The sequence below is a fragment of the Danio aesculapii genome, chromosome 5 (genome assembly GCF_903798145.1).
Source record: "Danio aesculapii chromosome 5, fDanAes4.1, whole genome shotgun sequence".
NCBI classification, from domain to species: Eukaryota; Metazoa; Chordata; class Actinopteri; order Cypriniformes; family Danionidae; genus Danio; species Danio aesculapii.
The window spans coordinates 57115446-57133634 of record NC_079439.1 but is presented as its reverse complement, the minus strand read 5'-3'; the positions used below and the strand labels follow the sequence as shown (position 1 = coordinate 57133634).

At 37.2% G+C, this 18189-nt stretch overlaps 1 protein-coding gene across 2 annotated transcripts in view; it reads left to right on the top strand.

The window, feature by feature from the left end:
- tmem132e (transmembrane protein 132E) overlaps nucleotides 1-17648 on the top strand; it is a 601474-nt gene extending 583826 nt beyond the window's left edge. For both annotated transcript variants that reach the window (XM_056458536.1, XM_056458535.1), the window contains exons 8-9: nucleotides 2217-2411; nucleotides 13917-17648. In XM_056458536.1, coding sequence (XP_056314511.1) covers nucleotides 2217-2411; nucleotides 13917-14987 — 1266 coding nt within the window. In that variant the 3' untranslated portion in view covers nucleotides 14988-17648. The remainder of the gene's footprint in view (nucleotides 1-2216; nucleotides 2412-13916) is intronic.
- The last annotated feature ends 541 nt before the right edge of the window (nucleotides 17649-18189 follow it).

The window sequence follows — 18189 nt, the reverse complement described above, 5'->3', positions numbered from 1 at the left end:
TCAAATAGTGACAACTTTAAATGATGAGGCAACTGGTTATGCACAATGCACTTGTAAGTGTAAATTGAGTAAACTCACTGTGAACCACATACCCCTTGGATATCGATGTCACTTAAAAAAACTAGACTTACATTTAAAAAAAAAAAAAAACTTCAAACATTTCTCTAAATTATTCAGAAAAAAAATAATATTTCTATTTCTATTAAATAGAAATCTGGTCTATTTTAATGGCTGTTAATTGAATGAGGTCATGTAGTATATCTTTTTGTATTAACTACATAATGAGAAAGAAGCCTTTAGTGGGGTATAAAATGTAATTTATCGTGCTCACCTGGGTTTTGAAGGGAATTAGCAATTTCTCTAAAATCTTACTTTTTTTTGAGGCAGTTATGATATTGCTCAGATGACTTGTCAAACAGAAACGGGTGCTCCTGCCAAATCTCCACTAGTTTTTTCTTAATTTCTTGGGTCCAAATAGACTAAAAAGAAGCTCGTTTAACTTCTCCGTAAATCTCCCGCTGGCCTGCAGATACTCATACTAGTGGCTGCTGCTCTTTCATTGGCTGTAGGTAATCCCCAATGTTATTTTCTATCAGAACATAGTTCACACGACATGATTTGAATCACCGACAGCTTCAGATATTTAGCATGCCAAATCTGTCACTGGTGTCGGCGACTCATTGGCAATTCTCTCAGATCACATCTTTGATAGTTCACACTGTGTGATTGTTACTCAAGTGAATGGCCACCGATTTGCCTGTGATTTCAGGCTTTTGTAAGCAATTTCTCAAAACCTGTCGGCGAGTCAAAATCTGGGCTAAAATCATGCAGTCTAAGCTTGGCATAAGTGTGAGACTTTCATATGTGTGAGACTTCTTCACACTTTTCAATTTAATATGCTAACTTATACTGCATTCAAATTAGAATGTAATTCACCATTTAAAATGGTGGTTTGAAAAGGCAAATGTAAATAATTTAATTTAATTATATTTAATTAATATATTCATTAATCATACATACTTCATTAATCATATTCATTAATCATATAATCATTTTGCACATTTCCCAGTACTAGGTTGTGGCTGATAGGGCATCCGCTGTGTAAAACATATGCTGGAATAGTTGGTGGTTCATTCCGCTGTGGCGACCTCTAAAATAGAGACTAAGCTCAAGGAAAATTAATGAATTTTGCACCATATTTTCTACATGTCATGCAGAATACAAATGTAATTAAATAAATACATTCTACATATTGCATTGCCATTTTGCATATTACATTTTAAAATAAATATTGCTCTAGATATGCTTCCATGCACGCTGTGATCTAGTGTGTTTATAGCATATTGGTGATTGGCAGATTGAAACTGCAGATTCAGTTCATACAACAGCACTTTGGCTTTTTTTTAATTAACATCCTCTCCTTGACTCCAGAAGAGCTCAGTCTGTACCCAAATTGCAAAATAAATACTGCAGAGATCTAAAAATGGACTTAGTAGATGAACTTCCACACTTTAAAGCACTCATCCGAAATTGGGGAGGTAAAGCTTTAGCACAGGGACCCATAACTAACTAAATGCACCCCTGCTGAAGAGTAGACTACTGGCAACGATTCAGTCAAAAAACATTATTTCATCCAAGCTCTATGTACTTCTCTCTCTGATTATGTCTTTTTTCCAAGGCAAGAAATGCTCCACGTAGGCTGCCTTGTTCTTGTCTTGCAAAATGCGAGTTCAAGTTAATCTTCCTGAATTATGAAAAGAGAAAAACCATGGCTAAAATTGTGGGCTGCTTTGTCTAACTTGGCGCTGTATGTGGCTCTAGGGATTGCCAAGGTCTTCTGGTTCAGCAAAAACACACTGGGTAACAAAAAAAGAGAGATTCTCTGACCCTCCGAGTCGTGCCGCCCCACTTGACTTTTCACTTGGAAAGTCCCTTGTGACCTTGAGCGGTGGTAGGAGGTGAGGAGACAGTGACATAATGGGTTTGAACTGTCAGATGGAGGATTTATATGGCTGGCCATTCTCTGGAGAGAAGCTGTACAGTATTTCCCAGTGCTTTCTTTACTCAGTGGGCTGTATCTTGAATGTTAGGGATTACCCACTAAATGTTTCTGTTTGACGGGCATTGTGTCCATGCTTTCTTCTGTTTAGACTGTCTTTGTGCCTGCATCATCTTGCTCACTGTAAAAGCACATGTTGTTTTTTGGTTGGTTTCAGGTTGAATCCCCACTGGCAGTGGAGGCGGTACTGGGTGAAACGCAGTTCTCCGTGGTCGACGAGAAAGTGTCTATAGTGGAGCTGCGTGTTCATGCCATCTCAGGACTGGCACTTAATCTTCAACCAAGCCCTGGAAACAGCCATACTATGGTTGCCAAGGCAACTGGACTGCAGACACTCTCCACTCTTAAGCAGGTATAGTCAAGCCCTCCATTGTTTTTCACACCTTCTACACCAAACGACACACTGTTTTGGTATGTTCCTTGATGAATATGATTTACATCAACCTTAGATAATGAATTAGGGCTCTATTTTAATGATCTAAGCACAAAGTCTAAAGCTCATGGCCCAAAAGCATCAAGAGTGTGTCCGAATCCACTTTTGCTATTTTAAGGATAAAAAAATAAGGTCTGCGCCCTGTCTAACAGAGTTGTGCTTATTCTCTTAATGAGTTATGGGTGTGTTTTGAGCATAATGTGCATTAAACCAATCAGAGTCTCATCTCCCATTCCCTTTAAGAGTCAGTTGTGTCCAAGGCGCATTAGCTATTTACATGTCAGAATTTGTAAGTGGAAAAACTGAATGCTTCACTTGAAAGAAAACAGTTAAACAGACCATCTGCAGTGCGAGGATAAACAACAAGCCTCCTCCATTCAGCCTCTTTACTTTCTCTTTACTTCACTTTTACTATTTACTTCTTAACTTTTATGGAGTAAGGAAAGGGTGGAAACTCAGTCCACTGAAGACATCCATTAGCCTACATATTTAATTGCATGAAGAAGGCATGGAGGTAGTGGTTTTTATAGTTGTGTAGAAAATAATCATTTTTGTAACATTTTAATCCTTTTCATATGTAAAGATATTTGTGTATTACTGTACATCCTGTGTGTATTAAGCAATGTGTAAGCATTTGGACCGGCATAGGCACACAACTAACGCGCTCTGTGCTGGACTTCAGAGCAGATTTTAGTTGGTCAATGGCGCAATCTGTTTTAGTTCCTCAAAAGAGCAACGTGCCATCAATGCACCTTAACACACCTCCTTTTTAGACCAGCACACTCATGAGTCCATAAAGTGGTGCAAATAGATTTGCTCTTTAAATAACGTGGCGGAAACGTGAAAATTAAGGTTGTGCTGGTCTGAAAATAGCAACAAATCACGCCATACTTGTCGTGCACCTTATTGTGCAGGGTTTATGATAAGGCTCTAAGTGTCTAACCAGACTGAAAGACCATCTTTCAGTATGGAAGCTAACAGGGTTTGACATTAACTTTTTTGATCACAAGCCACTGTGGCTATTAATTTTCAACATTACTAGCCACTCGTCATTTTCACTAGCCACAATTTTATTGTTGGGAAAATATATTTATTATACACATAAATATGACTTTAATATACTAAAATTACTTGATTTAGATTTTGTGTTATCTCCACATGCCTCCTCATTCATTTCACTTTTTGTGTGTCGTGTATGAGCTTGCTCAATAATCATGAGCAAATGGGTAATGGTTTCATGGTATTACAATTAGTTTTTATTTCACATAATTTTCAGAGCTCAAAATGAAGGGTTTATCAAATTTATCTCTGACCGGACCAAACATAATTAATTATATCTTAGCGACTAATTTTAAATCTGTCAAAACAAGCAAAATATAGCTGTATACTATACTTTTTATTTAACAAAACATATGCACAATAATCTGTCCTGGCTAAAGGTCCCAGATCACCAGTTAACTACACATAAATGGGGAGTTAATCTCCCATTAAAGCAATGTTATTGTAAAAAATGATAGTTAAACCATATTACCGCAAAAGAAAGCAGGTAAAAAACATACCATGTGATAATGAAAGGATGATCACACACACGGTTAACGTTAGACCCATAAATAATCTGTTCAAAGAATGGTTAAAGCAAAACCAACTGGAGCTGCTTACAAAAAGACAGATCTGGAAATCTTGAAAGCAGCAAGACTCTGGGTGCATGCTCATCACTTTTTGTCTTGTCTATTTGAAAGAGAACTGATTACATAAGTTGTGTTTCTAGACACAGTTGCTTCACGCAAGGAAACGGGAGCGCGCACGCGTTTTAAACAGTTGCGCGCATCACCTTAGCTGTTATCGCCAGTGATTATCCTCTCATTCGGTATTCACCTGCTTTCTATTGCTCGTGCGGATGCAATTATTTTTGTCAGTCGTGTTGCTTCTTAATTCTAAGATCGCCGTTGCATGCACATTGGACCATCCTTATTGTCAAACTCTGCTTTTAAGAATTATTATCTGGGAAAATTAATATTAACCAGCCAAAGTGGCTAGTGGGAGTGTCTGTCTTACCCGCCACCCCTGAAATCTACCCACATTTCGTGGGTTGGCGGGTATTAATGTCAAGCCCTGGAAGCTAATAGTATAAATGTTAACCAAAATAAAACACTTTATTTTATATACTTGGGTTTCACAAAATCGGTTTGATGTATGTGAAGGAATTCAGTTAATTTATTAATTTATACAAATTTAAGTGGATTGTTATCCCAAGTTGTCCTGAAAAAAAAAATCAATAATTGAGTTGTTTCAGCTCATTTTAAAAAAGTAGTTTGAACAAACTAAAAACCTAAATACTGTAAGGTTTAACTAAAGTCTAGACACTAAATCTCAAAAATACAGCACAGGCTTTTATGAAATACATGCTTTAGCCTATCTTTTTTTGAAACCACAAAAATGTACAGGTACTTGAACATACACAGTATATTTGACAGGAGTTTCTTCCTTAAAATCAGCATTGTATACTGTAAAAAATTGATAATTTACCTCACTTAAGAAAGTAAGTTTGCTGTAACTTGGCACTTTTAAATTGATTTAACTTTAATTGGTTTACTCACTTTTTAAGTAAAGTCAACAAACAGTTTTATAAGCAACAGGTTTACTCACTTATTTTAAGGAAAGTCAATTAATCATTTTTTACTGTGAAATTTACAGGGACATATTATCAACGGATAGTGTTATTTTCATTCAGCTCTTTGCACAACAGCAAACAAATACCACAAAACAACTTTATGGTGTATCTGAATTGTAATTGAATATCTTTGCCTCACCTATCCATCTCCATATGGATAACTTTTTGAGATGCAGAGCACTTGGGTTTGAGTTCGGTGAAGCATGGTTACACAAAAGTGATAGAAGCAATGTAAAATAAAGGTAAAACAATGTGGTCACAGTGCACTTTTCTCTTTTGTTTGCTTTTGAAAACACTATTGGTTGGGTTTAGGGAAGGGTTTAAGTCAGTGGTTTGCTAAGTGATCTAGCTGTATGGCAAACCCCGCCTTCTCATGGACATGTAGGCCTAATATATGAAAGAATGTCATATATCTGAAACAAACAACAAATCTTACCCCAGGTAAGGTATTTAAGATTAACAAAAAATGTAAACAGCACCACAATTGGATATGTCATCTGAAACGGGCAACAAAACAAACCCAAAGCAATGTAGATTATGTTTTGCAAAAATGTTTTCAGAGGGACGTATTTCCAATGAGCCTGGGCTGAATAAATACAATTAATTAAATACTACATAGACATAAGCATTTTATTTTGATGCCCACACACAATTTGAAAAGTTTTTAAATAGTTTTGAAGTAACAAAGCTCTGTTTATTAAAAATCATGTTGCATGATTAATAAAATATGAATAATAAATAAAATAAACATAATAAAAAAGGTTTGTTAAGGGTTTGTAAAAAGCTTTATAAAGCAGTGCTTCGACTAGGATTAACTACTTGACAGAACTTGGATTTACTAAGTAAATTTAATTGGTGTTCTGATATTTGTAGGTATAGAACATTAAGCTAACTTTTATAATTAAACATACATAACTAAGGTTTTCTTACAAATAGCTTCGCGTTCCATTTTACTTTAAAATGGTTATGCCAAATTACACTGCCTGACAAAAGCCTTGTCGCCTGTCGAAGTTTTAGAAACAACAACAAATAATAAGTTGACTTCTAGTTGATCATTTGATATCAAAAGTGGCTCATCTTCAATGCCTACTCCATCATCTTACCCCAGACACGCTCAATAATGTTCATTTCTGGTGACTGGGCAGACCAATCCTCGAGCACCTTGACCTTCTTTGCTTTCAGGAACAAGAGCGCTATCCTGCTGAAGAATTTGCCCTCTCCTGTGGTTTGTAATGTAATGGGCAGCACAAATATCTTGATACCTCAGGCTGTTGATGTTGCCATCCACTCTGCAGATCTCTCGCACACACCCATACTGAATGTAAGCCCAAACCATGATTTTCTTCACCAAACTTGACAGATATCCATGAGAATCTTGGGTCCATGCGGGTTCCAATAGGTCTTCTGCAGTATTTGTGATGATAGGGATGCAGTTCAACACTCACTTTTCCAAATGATCAACTAGAAGTCAAGTTTTTATTTGTTGCTCTTACAACTGGGATTGACGACAAGACTTTTGTCAGGTAGTATATTGCATAATATAAGTAAATCCAACACATTATTTTTACCAGTGTTCACAGTGTGTCCAGCGTGCTTGCAGAGAGAGCTCCACCCCACACACTCTTCTGATTGGATGTGATATTTTATTGATATGTCAGGTCTTGTCTGCTACATCTGATTTGGACTGACAAATTGACCATTGCTGGTTTTATATTGCATCATGTCATGTTAGAACACGGTATTATTCCAAACCCAACTTCTGGTAGTTTTCAATTCGGGTGTTCGCAATTCGCAAGAAGCAGGTCATTTATTGCATACACAGACCACAATGGTATATATCTTCACATAATTGTCTGAATGTGGCGATATCATTCATCATCATACAGCTCTCCAAGCAAAAGCTCCAACCTTTGCCCTCCTGCAACAAATTATGCAAGTGACATTTATGAAAATTCCTCCTTGTTGCTCAGGATGATTCAGCTTCAGAGTTAACACAGACCGAACTTAGCCCGATATTGATGATTCGAGTCTCCATGAAGGTTACACAGACCATGGTAAATTAGCCTCGATGCAGTCTCCCAGCCAGCCCTCACTGCTTTAATAAAGGCTTGTTTGGCATGCAGACATATTCAGATCTCCTTTAATATCAGTGCACCAAATGAGCAGGCATCTCGCTTAATAAGAAGCCACCGCCACTTCTGTTCTCGAGTGCCATCAGGGGAGCTCCGTGCATTTGCTGCGTAATCTTTTCAAAGCATTAATTGGAGCACATTCGCTCGTATTTTCCTATGCTACCGTGCTAATTTATACCATGTCTTGGGCAGGTCACGGAGCCCTGCCGTGAGAGCTCGGGGCTGTTTTTTTTTTCCTGCTCTGTACTTAGCCTGTGACCAACATTCAACATCAGACGAGGGTGGCTGCTTTCAGTTCATGCATTAAAATCCAGCGGTTCTCCCCCGCTCTCTGCCTCGCCACCTTTGCTTTTAATTAGCGTAATGTATCAGCTTGAGTGCTTGTGGAGACTGTGCTATAAACATCACTGATGACCCTCCTCCTATACTGCTGCCTCTCCATCATTTCATTTCTTCAGCGCTCTTACCCACTTCACCTTTTCTGACCATTCATGCCTTTTCTTCTTTTGTCTTTTTAAGCTGTGACATATCTGTATTATATTTTGTTCTGGTACCTTTTGTATAGTGTAAAAATAATTGATAGGTTGTTCTTTTAGTTAACGCATCAGGTGTCCATGTACAATACTGGTAACACAGGCTCATTGTGAAAACGTACCCCCGTATACATTTCTGGAGAGCATGAATTATGTAGCCAGAGCTACGTATGGCTGCATTTTTTCTTTAAAACGAACGCTATGGTGTGGTATGACGCCGCAGACCGCTTCTGTTTCTTTTCCCGCTACCAACTGATCACTGACCAGCTTACAGCTGTCAGCAGTTTCCCTAATGGACTTGAGACGTTGAGAGGAGTTGACTGTAATGATGGAGTTAAAGTCCACCAAAGAATGGTAAGAGGGCTTTTGTTTTTCTGGATTGCTTTTGAAAACACTCTCAGTTGAGTTTAGGGAAGGAGGTGAGTGGGGATTTCGGTCGGTTGGTCAGTCAGTCAGTCAGTCGGCAGTGGCCTCTGGTGGATTTATGCAAGAACAGCATGAGTGAATGGCACTTACAAAAGAAATTTGAGTTCTGATAAAAACGTACACAGCGGCCTCTGGTGGATTTGTGAAAACTGCAAAAATTCTGCGATCTGCAGAAATGTATACAGGGGTGTGTATTAAAAAATGAGTCTGGCTTGCATAATGGGTAACACTTTAATAACTGCACATTAGCCAATACTTCATTCGTCATTGAAAGATTGAAAGTAAGCACTTTATTAATACAGCTATGTATTCTTGACTTATAAGCACATATATAATGTAATTAATGATTGTGTGTTAATGATTAATTCTTCATTACTAAATTAAGCATTGCACTATTTACAAACCACTTATTTAAGTATAGTTGGTGGTTTTAGATCGTTCAGAAATGATTAATAAACAATTCAAATTAACATTTAATAAATATTTTTTTAACACAAAGCTACTAACTGTAAATCCCATATTAATGACAATTAAAATTATATTCTAAACAGGAAAAGGAAATGATTGGCAGAAAAAAAGTATTCATTTCAAGATACAAAATGAAACCACACTGTATGAAACTGTATCAAATGAAAAATAAATATTTCCAAAATCATCTAAAAATCCAAATACTGTACAGTTTAAACATTGATTAATGCCATTGAAAGGTTTTATCATATTGCTATATTGCTAAATTATAATATTGTTGTTGTTTTATCAAATGTTATGTTGTATTTTGACACTGTTATTCAGCAATGTTGCAATACACTAACAAAAAAAATGTAATTAATAAAATATATGTTATTATGGTATTATGTATTATTATGTAAGGCAATGTATTATCATATCAAGCAATATATAGTATATGTATATTCATTTATTTATTTTCTTTCGGCTTAGTCTCTATTTCAGAGGTCCCCACAGCCGAATGAACCAGCAAATGTTCCAACATATGTTTTACGTACTACGGACAAGTTAGTTTATTGAGTTCACCTATAATGCATGTCTTTGGACTGTGGGGGAACCAGAGCACCCTGAGGAAACCCACACCAACACCAGGAGAACATGCAAACTCCAAGTGACCTTCTTGCTGTGAGGCGACAGTGCTAACCACTGAGCACCGTGCCACCAAGATTTTTGTTTTTCATAATAACTAACAAAATTACAGTCTGGATTTAATTTAGACTTGAAACTCAGCACTATAAAAATGCTATAGTAATTTATAGTAAATTATAGTGATTTTGAATCTTGCTAAGTGTATTATTTTGTATATATTATAGTTTTTACAACTCCATTATTAATTATATGTCCATATTGCTGTAGTAACTGTAATGTAAAATTTAGTATACTTTAGTTTTTACCACAGTAATCTGTGGTGTTTTAAAATAAAATATGTGTAGTTGTAGAAAACTTAATAAAGTATTGAATAATTTGTTTATATTACTGTAGTTGTTGTTACCATAGCAACAATAGAATTACCACATCATATTAATTCAAGTATTTTGCTACAGTATAGTGTTGTTTACTATGAATTACTGTGGTATTTTTTTTCATGTGAGCTAGTTTAATAACAGTAAATGCATGTTTATAAACTGTTTTAAAAAAATATATGAAAAGTAATGTACAGTTGAAATCAGACTTATTAGGCCCCCTGATTTATTAGCTTCCATTTATTTTTTTTCCCCAATTTCTGTTTAACGGAGAGAAGATTTTTCCAACTATTTTTTTTAAACATAATAGTTTTATTAACTTATTTCTAATAACTGATTTATTTTATCTTTGCCATGATGACAGTAAATATATTTTACTAGATATTTTTCAAGACACTTCTATATACTGTAGCTTAAAGTGATATTTAAAGGCTTAACTAGGTTAATTAGGTTAACTGGGCAGGTTAGGGTAATTAGGCAAGTTATTATATAACGATGGTTTGTTGCGTAGACTATAGAAAAAATATATAGCTTAAAGGGGCTAATAATTTTGACCTTAAAATAGTTTTAAAAAAATTAAAAACTGCTTTTATTCTAGCCAAAATAAAACAATTAAGACTTTCTCTAGAAGAAAAAATATTAACAGACATACTGTGAAATTGTCCTTGCTCTGTTAAACATCATTTGGGATATATTTAAAAAAGAAAAAAAAATCCAAAGGGGGCTAATAATTCTGACTTCAACAGTATATCTGAACTTAAAGCCTAGATAAATAAATGCTGTTAAACTATTGATCGTTGTTAGTTCAAGATTACATTACGTAACGTTAACAAATTGAAGCTTGTTGTGTAAAGTGTTACTGATTTTCCTGCTCAGTCTTTTATACTTTAGATGCCCCTTTCCTTTGTCTTACCAGCAGCCTTAAATAATTGATTTTACTGTTCGCTGGAGTAAGCTATTATTCCAAAGTTCCAAGTGTCCTGGATGCAATAGCACTTCACTTCTGTAGTTGGCTACTTACAATGAATCTAATATTATCTTTAGGATAGATTTTAAACACTTCTTAGAGGTAGGATCCTAATGATATATCCATCCAAAAGATGCATTGTCATTGTCATGATTGAAGAATCAAGGGCCATCTGTGATTGATGCGATTTTATTCAGTGGCTACAGTGATCTCGAAAGGTCCACGAGGACAACATGTCGCCTTCAATGTATTATTCAGATCATGCAATATCAAAGACTCTTTTCATCTTGACAAGCAGCGTTGACAGAGCTTGAGCCCGAATGTCAGAACAACCTTGAAGTTAGTGACACCACAAGAGTTTTTTTTTTACAGCTTCACAACAGGCCGTTGCTGACTGGAGGCAGATAAATACTTCTCATCCTGAATATAAAAAGCAGAACAACACTTCATTTCTGACTAAAAGCACTCTGGCAGAGTGGTTTCATTTTGTCTGCCTGCCAACAGGTGTAAGGTGTTGTGCTGTTCCTTTAGCAGAGAGCAAGAACAGGAAGGCAACTGTCAAGCTCAGGCTTGTTTTGAGGTGACAAGAACACAAGCACCGCGCAATTGCCACTTCCCCTCAGCCAGTGTTTCTAGCGGTCAAAGCATGCAAGCCTTTTTGATGTTGTGTGGATGTTGCCTGCTCAAGACAGGTGTCCTGTATTGACCAGTAAATCCATGCCAATAAGGATTGGGGGGGGAAGGAGCTTAATATAGCAATATAATCAGTGTCGCTACAAGCAGTGACGCTACTAGCTTAACTACATTTCTCAGGAGCGTGGCGGTAGCGTCACTAATTTCTAAATCTAATAGCTTTTCAGTAGTGAAGCTATTATTTTAAGCAAGTAGTGCCCACACAAGCTACATTTAACAACCACGGGTCATTAAGTGACACCACCGCCATTTACGAAGCTGTAAAGTCGGTGTCTGGTCGATGAAAGTTGCGTTAAATTCATATGATATCTAATGGTAAATTCTTCTTCTTCGTGTTTTGCGGTGGTCGAAAACAAACTGGTTGTTGCTAGATCAGATATTGTTGTGGCCGGAAGTAAACGAAAATTATTTATATTATTTATTCAATTTCCTATTAATTGTATTTTATTAACGTCTTAGACTTTACCAAAAAATAATAATTGATGAGTGACTGCCACCTCTCACTCCAGTCAGTGACGTTGCCAATCAATCCTTGGGCTCAAACGAGAAATTTGCTTGATGGAAAGATGACTGTGGAGGTCCTGAAGCATGACCGTACCTTAAAGTACATGTTTTAAAGTTAATTCTGATGCTTTGATCTTGTTCAATTGGTTTTAAATGTATTCACTGTTTGTTCTGCAAATGCGCCCAAGTGCACTTACATTAGAAAATATACAGTTGATGTCAGAATTATTAGCCCCCCTGATTTATTAGCCCCCCAGTTTATTTTTCCCCAATTTCTGTTTAACGGACAGAAGATTTTTTTCAACACATTTCTAAACAATAGTTTAAATAACTTATTTCTAATAACTGATTTATTTTATCTTTGAAATGATGACAATACATAATATTTTACTATATTTTTCAAGACACTTCTATACAGCTTAAAGTGACATTTAAAGGCTTAACTAGGTTAATTAGGTTAACTAGGCAGGTTAGGGTGATTAGGCAAGTTATTGTATAACGATGGTTTATTCACTAGACTATCGGAAAAATATATAGCTTAAAGGGGCTAATAATTTTGTCCTTAAAATGTTTTTTAAAAAATCAAAAACTGTTTTTATTCTAGCCACAATAAAACAAATAAGACTCTCCAGAAGAAAAAAAAACATTATTAGACATACTGTAAAAATGTCCTTGCTCTGTTAAACATCATTTGGGAAATATTTAAAAAAGAGAAAAAATAAATAAAAAAGGGGGCTAATAATTCTGACTAGAATGGTTTGATGTAATTACAGTATTTAAAAATATTTAAAATATTATAGTGTTTTTGAACAATACTATAAGAAAGTAACTGAATTAATTTGCTATGTTACACTATTTGTTTTTGCTGTCTAGTAAAATTTGCTTCTGTTTAGAACAGCATATTAATTGCAGTAAAATTAACTGAACTTAACAATTATGTTTCATTGGCAGTTTTATTGATCACTAGGACAAAACTGATATGGATTGAAGTTGCTTCGTTTTAAAAATAGGAAAAAAATTGCTTAGATGTAGCTTTTGTCATTTAGCTTTTAGCTTAATTTGCTACTTTTTCCCGGGGGGTAGCTTTTAGTGCAGTTAAGCTACATTTTAAGTAGAGTAACAAATAGCTTAGCTCACTACATTTTCCAACTAGAATGTTGTTTCCAGGAATGTTGTACAAAACCTTTGCTTTTAAAAAGTGCTGCTCTCTCTGTTCTTGTTTTGAGGCAAAGGTGTCTAAACCTGTTTCTTGAGAGCCATATTCTTGCAGAGTATTCCTGTAACTCTTATTTAGCACAGATGGAGTAGTTTAACAAGAGGTGTGTCCAAAATAACATGCTTATGTATTATTTGATGACATTTTGTAGTATAAAAGTTGTGCATTGACATTGAAAATCCTAAAAAATGAATAGCACATTTTTTGAATTGTTCAAAAAATGAATAATTCACAAAAATGAATAGATTATGCAACTAACAAAAAGTGTGGAAAGTTCAACCCTTCGAATTGTCACAGCTTTTCTCAAGTAGGGGAAGGGGTGCCAATGTTGGATAACTTTATTTATTTTATGGAAGCAAAATTCTCCTATATAATTATGAAAATTTTGCTTCCACAAAATAAATAAAAGTAATCCAACCTCCCAGTGGTGAGTACTTTTGTGCTCATTCCAGGTATTGTTTTGGTAGTTTGGGCCTTTATTTCACTAAATTGGTGACTGTTAAACATTGACTGGGAAACTACATGGTTGAGTATATAAGTGCATAGTGTGTCATTTGGGATGCAACTTAGGTCCTCAGATTCACTTGAAACATGTATATTCTGTTAAATCTAAATTCTGTTAGATGTTGCAACTTCCAGGAGGAGGTTAGGACCACCAAAATCTAGTTTCGTTTTTAAGGAAAAAACTGTCTTCCAAACACACAAATGTACTTTTAATCCCTTCTGGAGTTCACAAATTCAGTTACACATTTTCTTTTGTTATATGGTGTCTAAGAGTTGATACTCACAATGTCTTTTGTTTTGTGTTTATAGGAGGCCAGTTTTTCCATCTGGGTTTATTACAGTGACAATACAGCAGCTCCACTGAGTATGTATGATCCTAAAGACTACAACCTCAACGGCACTTCAGCGGATGATAAGGTGGTCACGGTGACACAACAACCCCAACAGCGGTGGCCAGTTGTCATCGCTGAGGGTGAGGGCACAGGAGACATAGTCCATGTGGAGATGACCATCTCTGAAACCTGCCAGAAGACCAAACGTAAGAGCGTAATTGCTTCATCTTCTGTGTTTGTCAAAGTCCGATTTGGAACAGATGAAGACTCTGAGGAGGATATGGACATGGAGACTGAAATAGACACTAGAATGCCTGCCAACACAAGAAGGCCTGCTATTGATTCCAACGTAGGTGGTGCAGGGTATGAACCATCTAATGAGCAACCCGCAAGCGTACCCATTGATTACACAAACTTCCCTACAATAAGCAATCCGGAAGAACCAACTGAAGAAGATGAAGAGGATGACGAGTTTGTGCACAGTCCCCGTAGCATGACTGACCTAGAGATTGGCATGTATGCTCTTCTTGGGGTGTTTTGTCTAGCTATACTGGTCTTTCTAATCAACTGCATTGTGTTTGTATTAAAATATCGCCATAAGCGCATCCCTCCTGAAGGCCAAGCCAACATGGACCATTCCCACCACTGGGTGTTCTTGGGTAATGGGGAACCCCTGCGCACCCAGAGTGACCTCTCGCCCCAGACAGTGGAGAGCCCTAGCAACACCTTAGAGGGGGTGCAGACTTGCTGTCACGGGGACCACCACAGCAGTGGCAGCTCTCAGACCAGCGTACAAAGCCAGGTCCACGGTCGAGGAGACGGCAGCTCTGGGGGTTCCACCAAAGACCACGGAGAGGACGCCAGCTCACCAACTTCTAAACGCAAACGTGTCAAGTTCACCACCTTTACCCTTCCAACGGAGGATTTACCCTATAACTCCATCCCCATTGCCAACGAAGAGGACATTCAGTGGGTATGCCAAGACATGGGTTTTCAGGACCAAGAGGAACTGCATGACTACATGCGCAGGATAAAGGAAATAGCCTGATTGGGCTGTAAGCTTTCTAATTTTCACTCTATAGGAGGTACCCTTCACAAGAAAAACAACCAAGGCCTAGTGTCCAGTTTTATTGGGGTTTTCTGCACAGTGCCGTTTCCCTTACACATTGACACTTGTACAAACTAAAAACTATTCATGACGCTGCCAGGGAAGCCAAAGACGAGTCTAAGGGATTCAAGTAAAAATGGCTTTAGCGGTGTGTATGATTGCTGCTCAGTAGAAGAGAGAGTGTACAATCTTTTTAGGGAAACATAGTTTCGGTTGTAAACACTGATATCAAAATGGATTCCTGAAGTACTCAATCATGTGTGGGTCACCCGGTTGTGGATAGGATATTTCTCAGAGGAATGCCTGGAGTCTTGGCACTGTGTCCATTCTTTTTCTTCTACTTTTTTTTTTAATTCAACAGATTCTTCTCTAACAAAGAGGCCTTTGAAGTGCAGATTCTACTTTTGTCCCAGATTTGTGTTCGAGATGGATCATTTTCATGCCATTGTTGATAAACCTGACACTTAGCCACAGAAACTGGCAGGGGCATTCGTGAGAACGTGCCATGGATTCTTTATGTCAGTATTGGAAAAGTTGAATGGTTTTACCCCCACCCCACCACCCCCTCTATTCAGCATTATCTCAGTTCAGCACATGCCTTGGTTGTTGAATTAGTTCTTCGTATGTCTTTGGTATTTCATTCTCAGTCTGGATGCCACCTCAGCTTCTTTCACTGTCTTGGTTCAATCAAATGCCTTATACAATGGATCTGAATAGTCACAACCTATCTCTGTGTTGACACCACATTTGTTCACATTGGTAAGGGCCAAAGCAGGGGCGACTCTTCAGATGTCTGTATCCCCAATTAAATGCGTGTCAGCACAGGGAAGGTGGGAGCTTATACATTGTTTATTTAGATATCTTCTCCAACATTCCTATGCATGAATGGAGACTTGGAGGCACAATAAACGCAATTTTGTTTCTTTTTTACTTTGTATATGTTTGTATTGTGAGAATTATCTAATCATTCATAAATAGAGTGCATATCATGCTACCATGCATTACATGCATGTGCCAGACCCTCCCTCCTGTGTACATACCATATTCCGTACAAAAACAATTGCTGAAGCTTAACTCCATTGCTCAGTTCGCCTGAGGAGTAGGGGAGGCAGATGCCATATAGGGACTCGGCAGCTGGATACTTGAATCTCAGTGAGGCTCTCTTTTCTCTTTCTCTTTTTCTCACTCTTTACTGATCTCACCGTGAATTCCCATCCAGGTGGTAACAGAGTTCTCTGGTAAGGATAAAATGCTATGCAAACACACTGGAGGGGCTGATTATTGCGCTTAAGTAAATCCGCCCCAGATATTGCTATAGCACCATGGTTATTTTCATTAATATACCAAGGAATATCTCAAATCTAGTTGTAACAATGTAAATTGCAGGTTTTAAGGTTAGTTACAATTTGTATTACCTTTTGAAACTCTAGATTTGTTAAATAAAACGCCACAAAATGTGGTAGCACAGTAGGTGGAGCCCAAAACTGTTAACAATTAGGTAGTTTAGATAGGGTTACACTGGTAACGGGTCTGGAAGCTTTTTAGTGGTGGGGCACAAAGAATTTATATCTGCATTGCGGCTGACCTGTCACAGGTTGGTTTCAGGGTTACGGTCCCCCCGGTTTCTTCAGGATGACTAAATTCACACACTGTATTGAATGCTTTTTTTTCCCACTGTGCGGATTTGTAACATGCAGGATTTTCCCCTTAACTTTGTTTGCTTTTGTTTTAATAGTCTTATAATAGTCATTTTCCTGTAAGTAGGAGGGAATGCCTGTATTTTGTTTCTTTGTTTTATAGATTTAATTTTTATTATTTCCTTTTTTTTTAAATCACCCCTTAATTTATTAAGGGGCCCTTTGCACTCCAGATAAGGTAAGAGTCACAGAGAACGTAAGGCTGACACCTCTCCACCTTTCTCCTATGATTTGTAGCCCCTTTCACCCCTTTGTCAAAGGATATGTAAACCCTCAATCATGATGTGTGATGAAATGTTAATTGATCATGTAATATGTCAAGGTATTAGGATGTGACTGACATTCGGAGTGTTGGTCAAAGGTTAAGTTTGACCCACACTTTACAGATACGGAGGCTCAGAACTGAATGTAACTTTTTCAACTGTACCTTGATGATCAAAATAAACTGAATTTCCAATGTATTATTAAGGTCTTTTGATGGGGTACAGGCTTGATATGAATACTTGCAAGTTTCTGGTAGCAGCTCATACATTTTATTAGTTTGTTTGTTTGCTTTCTAAAGTAATTTTCCTTAGTGTAACATCTCCATCAGGACTTTTTTGTTTTCATCTTCTTTCTACTGATGTATGTATGTACTGTAAATGAAACAGCAGTTGCAATATCTGTGCTTTCATTTTCTTTTTTTCCAGAGGAGCTGCTACTAGGCCTTTGCCTTGACCACATGCTGTGTTGTGGTATAGATTTGAGCTGTACTATATGACCTGCTGAAGCACGGTACTGACAGCCATGTGCTGCCACACCCTTAATGTACAGAGCACTGTTACAACATCCTGTATCCTCCCTAAAAACAGCTGTTGTATTTCCCTCCTTATATGTAAGTACTAAAGAAAATACAATGCATAAAGTTTGGCGTCGTGTCTTTTACTTGACAATGTACTCAGTATCTCATTGTGCTATCCAAACAATACAGCAGTGGTCTATACTGTGTAGTAAGCAGTAATTTTATATATATGGAGTATTGCAATGTTGGGCAGTAGCGTCGTTCCTCAGTAGCATGGTGGTAGCGTTTATAAATCGAATAGCTTTTCAGTAGCGGAGCTATTTTTTTAGTCAAGTAGCGCAGTAGCGTCCACACAAGCTACATTTACATAAGTGACAGCACCAACATTCACGGAGCTGTGAGGGTCCGATGAAGTCTACCCGATGAGGTAAATCTTCTTCTTCCTGTTTTACGATGGTTGACTACAAACTTTTGGTGCGTTACTGCCACCTCTCGCTCTGGTCGGTGACATCGCAAATTAATCATTAGGCTGACATGAGAACTTGCTTGATGAAAGATGACTGAGGGAGAGGCGTTCAACATTTAAAAGAAATGGAGGGTAGAAGGTCCCAAGTTTTCCAGTATTAATTCGGAAATTAAGGCATGTTTTAAGAAGGCTCACAGA